The sequence below is a fragment of the Paramisgurnus dabryanus genome, chromosome 15 (assembly GCF_030506205.2).
Source record: "Paramisgurnus dabryanus chromosome 15, PD_genome_1.1, whole genome shotgun sequence".
Classification (NCBI taxonomy): domain Eukaryota; kingdom Metazoa; phylum Chordata; class Actinopteri; order Cypriniformes; family Cobitidae; genus Paramisgurnus; species Paramisgurnus dabryanus.
The window spans coordinates 34,308,081-34,315,106 of NC_133351.1; the positions used below are offsets into that span (position 1 = coordinate 34,308,081).

Genomic DNA, 7,026 nt, shown 5'->3' on the forward strand with positions numbered 1-7,026 from the left:
TTATAATAAATGCACTATTTGCAGTGATCACTCTGCAGATTTATACACATAATTATATTAATTATCTACAATGCTGCTATTGGCATGTAATTTTTTCGAAAATTTTAAAATAGCAGTACTTTAAAGAAATATTACCTTTATGAGAATATCAAATACAGTAACCTATTTTAAAATTATTATTTGCTCTGGTCCTTGAAACTGATTGAGAGTGCTGCTTTAGGACCAGGGCTGGAGCACTTTAATGTTCTTTATACTCTGCCATAACTGTTACATAACCATACTTGAGTCCCACTGTCATAAGTGAGCACGTTAAAATATGTGCACTCTCAGTTTAACTCTCTCTCAAACATACAGCTTACAAGCTGCCTTGTCAGGGTTTTTTTTACTATAGGGTTTGTTTAGTGTTGTTTCACTCATCCCTGAAATTCATGACCTAAAAACTGTGACCATTGAGTGCATAAAGTGTCCAGTGTTTATACTTCACTCTGTGTAATATAAAACTTACAAAGCTCAAATCAAAGTGAATCCATAATGAATTATTTTTTTGTGAAACTGCTTTGAAACAATCTGTAGTATAAAATAAAAATATAGATAAAGTTGACTTGTAAACTCAGCTAGTCGATGAACTCAACTTGTGAGAAATACAGAACAAAGTAACTTAAGTTCATTTAAGGTCCTATAGTTGAGTTAATCAGATAAATCAATTCTGACATTTGAAGTCAAAGAACTGAAGAACCTTAGATTTAAAAACATTTGAACTGAAGAATTTGTTTATTATTATTATTGTTTTAATTCAACACCAACCAGATTTATAAACAATTTCTAGCATCCGAAATAAGTTTCATGTATTTTTTTTATTCTTATTTACTTATTTTGTACATTGAATTGTTAATGCACTTTTAATTGTTCTGTTATGTCTACACAACAGAACAATGCCAAAAGTAACCATAATAGCTTTGTGCATTTGGGTTACATGTGGCACTGTCCTATACAGCCATAACACATCTATGCGTATTGCTTTAATATTTAAATATTCCAGGTTCATTAAGTTAAGCTTAATCGATAATGGCATACTTTTGATTACCACAAAAATTACTTTTTTATGCTGGTAGTGTAATGCTATAACTTTACTTTATTATACTGTAAGTGTCTTACATTATCAATGATTTTTAATTGAGTGAAAAAAATGTTTTGTAAAATGGCACAAATGTTGTTGGATGAGTTTAGCTTTAATTGAACCTGATTCTTTTATTATCTTTATAAATATAAAACATGTTCTTCAATATACATTAGACAGTATCCTATCCAGGAAGCACTGACATTTCATGTAAAACATTACAGTGTAACATAATAGACAATACAAGCATTAACTGGGTGTGTACAGTAGCCTATATAGTCTAATAACAGTAAATGGTTTAGGTGTGTTCTGGACCTTTGACAGGTGTGTTTTTGGCATGTGTCAGAGGTAGGGGTGGCACGGTTCACAAAACCCTCGGTTCGGTTCGTATCACGGTTCTATGGTCACGGTTCACGGTTCAGTACGGTTCTTGTTGTTATTTTTTCTTTAAATTTTTAACACTCCAGAAATGTATTATCTTATTAATGTATTAATTATCCATAATTTAGGATACAGTATTAAAAAAAGTTATATCATGTAATCATGCACAAACTGAATTTGACTTTAAGCACATTGGACCATCTCTGAGGAAAGCCAGGTGAGATTTTGATAGAGCAAGAGGGAAGACATTGATGATTTCAACATGCTTTTCATTTAATTGGCAAAAAAGAGAATGTGTATTGCCATCTACATAAACTTTATGTGCATTTTTAGCACACAAAGATAACTTGCATTTATTAAAATGCCAACTTCAGTGTAGCTCTTAGATTTATCACTGAGAGGCTGCTTTAATACTGAGAGTTTATGTGGACGAGAGAGAAACATAACCTTTGCACCTGTAATATTAAAATCTCTTTAAGTCTCTTTTGTCCACTTTTGACCACTTCTGATTACTTTGAGGGGCAATTTCTGAAATAAGATCGCGCAACTTTCACACGCTAGCAAAATGAAACTACGCGGAAATCAGCCGCTTTAATTTTATCAATGAAAGGCTAAAAATAGCGCTGAATATGAAAAGACGTAAAACATTGTTGTCAGTACCTCAGATTAGATAAATGGTCAGAAAGAAGGCGATCTCCTGTGGCTGTTGGAGCATATTCAACCCATAGACTGCAGTTCTATCTATTGTTTTATTTCCGCTGTCATCATAAGTAACATGAAATAAAAATATGTTTCCACACACCAAACTTATACGACGCTGGCACATCCTCCAACTGCTGGCAGACTTCCTTTTCTCTCCCACTTGCCATTTCTACACGTAACATAACCCGCAGTACTTATACTCCAAACCAGTCACCTCTTCTTTCGCGCGAAACGGAAACACGCTATCTGAGGTCACATACAGGGCATGAGACTACATTGCGCATGCCATGAACCGTTGAACCGTGCGGTACACACGCGCTCCGAACCGAGACAAGCGAACCGAACGGTTCGGATTTTTTTCATGGACCGTGCCACCCCTAGTCAGAGGTCATTGGCCTGTATTAATAGGACTGGTTATCAGTGAGTGTGGTGGAGATGAAGACAGCAGCAGTTCATCAGGACTCATGGCACAGCCCTCATTACCTGAACGAGGGCTCCACGCACCCCACTGTACCCAGGCCATTCATCACAATCAACCGAACAAAAACTGCATGTGATATTGTACAACTTGAGCCAGTAGCTCAGTGAAAGACACCCTCTGGAAGAGCATTGCTTCTATGTAATGTGTATGGTAATATACAATTCAATTTATTTTTTCATTGAATAGTTACACATCTTTATCGGTTTTAGAGTGGTTTTCATTATGTTTGCATATGCAATACTAAATATATCCTATATTATCCTATTAACAGTTTTTTGTTTTTTATTTCCCCTTAATGTATGTATTCTACTTTTGATATGGTTATTAAAAATAAAAAAGATACAAACATTATTAGTATTAGTAACGTTGGTTTGCAATCGCCTTTTTGAGTAAATTGTTTGTGTGCATTATCAAATAAAGTTCGATTGAAATAACCTTGCTGTGACGTCACGGTAACATCCGGGACTTTACGCAGCCTCTGGTTTGCGCATGCGCAGTTCATCGGTGTCCGACCTCTGCCATTGGTAAGTAAAACAGGATCGGTAGTTTACAATCAACACATAAATCCAGGTTCATCCGCTGTTTGTAAGAGCACAGAGTGTAGTATTTGTTCCGTACAATGTTAAAAGATTAATTCTTACAGTAAATCAGTCGTATTTCTGAAGGTCTTCATGTAAATTCTTTTCACCTCCTTTTTTCTCTTTGCAGAAATTCCGGGCCGCTTAAAATCACTCAAACCTCAAAATGTTCACCTGCGCAAAGTTCGTCTCCACGCCTGCATTGGTGAGTGCCCTTAATAGTGTAATCCTGCTGTTTACTTTCTACGTTAGTGAAAGCGGTCATGTGGGGCCTGTAGGATGAACTTGACGTCTGAAACTCCAAATTCATTCATTTCTGGAAAGATTTTAAAGGGTTCGCATTAAATGTCATGTGCATTTACAGTTGACCTGCGACCTTTCGTGTAAGTTTTAAGGCACTTGAGTGTGTGTTACGCTTAGGTTAAGGTTAAGGATGTACTAGTTAATCTAAGCTGCTTTATGTGTTGGTGAAGTGATATTGTAATACATAAAGGTGACCACTAAGTAGTTACATGCTGTACAAGTGCATTACTTCATCCTAGTCAGCTGTCTGTTGGTGTTTTTAAAGATCTTTTACCCCATGGAATAACCAGTTGTCTGCCTTTATCAAGGGCACTTTAGAAATAATTCATAAATTTAAATATGCAAGCCAAGCTTATGACCTTTCAGTTACTATCCTAGTCGTATAACCACTAGGTTACACCACCTTTTGCCATCTTGGCGAGATTTGTACTGGTATCTTTGCAGTATGCATTTATTGACCTTGATGTATACCACCACCATTATGGTGAAAGGTTTTAATGTTGCTGTCAAATATAAAGACATATGTCTTGGTACTTATTTTAGTGGCAATGTGCAAAATCTGGATTGTACATTTAGACTGGCTTTACCCAAAATGTATGCCTTTCTGAAGAACACTACTTTGTTATTATTGATTATGTAGTGTTTACTTCTTGCTAACTGTGTTTTGTGTTTTTTAGGTGCGTGCAGGCTCCAGGGCCCTTTACAGGCCAGTGTCTGCTGCTGTACTGTCCAGACCAGAGGTCAAAGCAGAGGTGACTGTCAAACCAGCCTGAAACTTCCTTTAATTCTTCAACACATTGTATATACTGTAGACAAAACAAGACAAATACGAAAATTAACCATAACCGAGTCAAATCCATGTCGATTAAACTCTTGATGTTCATAAAGACAGTGAAGTATTGCGAGTGCCGTTACGAATTTATCTTTCTGGACAAATGTTATGACTTGTCAGATTGACGTAGAGATCATGTGCAAGTGTTAAGGTCTGTAGCGGATCATTTGCCGATTACTGATACTCTTTTAAATCTGTAGGTCAGTGCTGCTGTCCTTCCTCAGTCGCCCTTCACTCAGGTGGTCCTCAGAAACTTTCAGACCAGTGCTGTCAGTCGTGACATTGACACTGCTGCTAAGTTCATCGGAGCGGGAGCTGCTACTGTGGGAGTGGCTGGATCCGGTGCTGGAATTGGAACAGTGTTTGGAAGCCTTATCATCGGATATGCCAGGTGAGTCTTCTGGATCAGCCCATGTTACTATATTACAGAGCTAGATGTCTGAAATGTCACCAGACTGATTTTTATTTGTGTATTTACACTAAGGGCGCACTCACATTTTATTTAACCACGCCATTATAATGCGATTGTTGTGAATATTGACCAGAAGATATACACACTCTCTCAGCAGAGTCAGCATAATCTAGGGATAGTTCACCCCAAAATAAAAGTTTGTTTATTAACCCGCCCTCAGGCCATCCGATATGTTTGTGACATTAATTTCAGTAAAACAATAAAGATATTTTGTAGAAACCCCTTTTTTTTTGTTTCTGAAATGTATATGTATCTTAACATTTTTCGCCACTTTGAGAGTACAAAAAGCAGGTACATCCAATACAAAAGTAATCCCCCCGACTTCTGGTGACACATTGGTGTCTTGTGAAGCCAATTAATAGTTTTTTGCAAGAAATAAAAAAGTTATTAACTTTGCATTAGTGCAGAGGAGGTGGAGAAATTAGCCTCTCGCTGCTTCCTATAGAGTGGAAGGGGAAAATTGCACTTCCTCTACATCCTTCCTGTGTATGTATATCTAAGTAGTGCACTTTACCCTCCCACTCTATAGGTGGCAGTGAGAGGCCCCCACCAAACACCATTGAAGTCATGTCTGGCTCTGCACAATTCGCATTCAAACTATTGCACGCTACCTTTGAACTAAAGTGAACTGTACCAGAGTCCACCTCTGCTTAAGGGCGCACTCATATTATACCCAACTGTGCCCCAGCGCGATTGCCCCCCTCCCTACTTCCCCAGAAGCACACACTCACCTTGTATTTTGAGAGATCTGAGCACGCTTTTTGTCATTAGGATGCGATTGTTTTGAAGAAAACAGGAAGGAACACTAGAGACACACTGCCCTTTCACATGCCATCAAATTGCTTAGTTGATCTGTCGCATGTGCAGCCCAGACATTCCCGTAACCCTGCTGTGCGCATCAGAAGGCTTTTATGAAAGCTGATGAAATTGACGTCTCTGATTCTGAATCGCGCTCTACCACGATTTGCGACTAAACTGCGTGTTACGCGCGTGAACCAAGCCCTTCTCTGCAAGCCAGCAGGGGTACGATATGTGTATACAATACACAGCACTTGCACAGTCGCACTACCCAAACAAACCGCATTTTGGGGTTCAAATGTACTCAATTTTTTTTTTTACAGTTTTGATACAAGGACGTAAGCAGTAGTCCACTCTGATTTGTCACAAGTGTGTGCTGCCACAGCTTTGGTGATTATTGTAGGAGTGATTTAATTTTAAAGTTAATTTTGAATTTTTGTTTGAAAGAGGCGATTGTTTATTATTGTTTTTAGCACAACCTCAGAGTTTTTTTTATTAGTAAATCATGTCCTCATAGAATTTGACTAAACCTTATTAAACTTAATGTTTAATACTATATTTCATAATACTATGAATGAACATGTATCATACTGTCCAGCACATTTATAAATTCTACTAAGTATTTCAAAATGTTCACACAAAAAGCATTTTGTAGCTCAGCATGATAACTTGCATAACTTTAAGTTGCTTTGGAAAACCTTCTGCCAAATGCATAAATGTAAAATATTAACAAGTGTCCTGTATATGAGGTTTGAATCTTGTTTCATGATGGTTTTGTTTGATTCTTGCAGGAACCCCTCTCTGAAGCAGCAGCTCTTCTCTTATGCTATCCTGGGATTTGCTCTGTCTGAAGCTATGGGACTCTTCTGTTTGATGGTTGCTTTCTTGATCCTGTTCGCTATGTAAAAATCTGCTAGTTTTTTTGACATGCCTATATTGCTGTTGCAGCCAAAATGTCTGCTGAGAAAAATGTCTAAATATGAAGTCCACTCTGTGAAAAACCATTTAACAATTACAAATTGTTTAACTATTTAAACCTTAAATCATGTTTATGCCCACTGTATAACAACGGCAACAGCTAATGGAATCAGCCTGAAATTTAGCCTGGATCTAAAGACATTGAGCACTTTCTGGACATCCATCCAAATTGGGAAGATTTAGTGTTGTATGTGTGTAGACTACATGGGTCCACTCAGATGTTTCAGGAGTTGAACTGCTGGTCCATAGTATGACTGTACATTTATAGCAATTGATGAATTGCTTTTGTAAATTGCATTAAAGAACATTTAAATCTCAGATTGTTGTAGTGACTGAATTTCATTTTTTCTCTCACTGTCTGAAATGTTCACGTGTAGTGCCATA

General features: G+C 37.3%; 1 protein-coding gene across 2 annotated transcripts; it reads left to right on the forward strand.

Moving 5' to 3' along the window:
- Window positions 1-3,124: 3,124 nt before the first annotated feature.
- Window positions 3,125-6,960, forward strand: atp5mc3a (ATP synthase membrane subunit c locus 3a). Of its 2 annotated transcripts, none has more exons than XM_065293209.2 (5): window positions 3,125-3,205; window positions 3,390-3,464; window positions 4,240-4,314; window positions 4,595-4,785; window positions 6,456-6,960. In XM_065293209.2, exons 2-5 carry the CDS (start codon window positions 3,426-3,428, stop codon window positions 6,568-6,570), a joined length of 420 nt encoding a protein of 139 aa, XP_065149281.1. In that variant the 5' UTR covers window positions 3,125-3,205; window positions 3,390-3,425; the 3' UTR covers window positions 6,571-6,960. The 2 variants fall into 2 exon arrangements, with proteins under 2 accessions (XP_065149281.1, XP_065149282.1); XM_065293210.1 differs by lacking the exon at window positions 3,125-3,205 and adding an exon at window positions 3,227-3,266.
- The last annotated feature ends 66 nt before the right edge of the window (window positions 6,961-7,026 follow it).

Coding starts and splice junctions, on each gene's coding strand:
- atp5mc3a (XM_065293209.2), top strand. CDS start 3,426: ATGTTCACCTGCGCAAAGTTCGTCTCCACGCCTGCATTG. Junction 3,465..4,239: donor TCGTCTCCACGCCTGCATTG/GTGAGTGCCCTT, acceptor TGTGTTTTTTAG/GTGCGTGCAGGCTCCAGGGC. Junction 4,315..4,594: donor GACCAGAGGTCAAAGCAGAG/GTGACTGTCAAA, acceptor TTAAATCTGTAG/GTCAGTGCTGCTGTCCTTCC.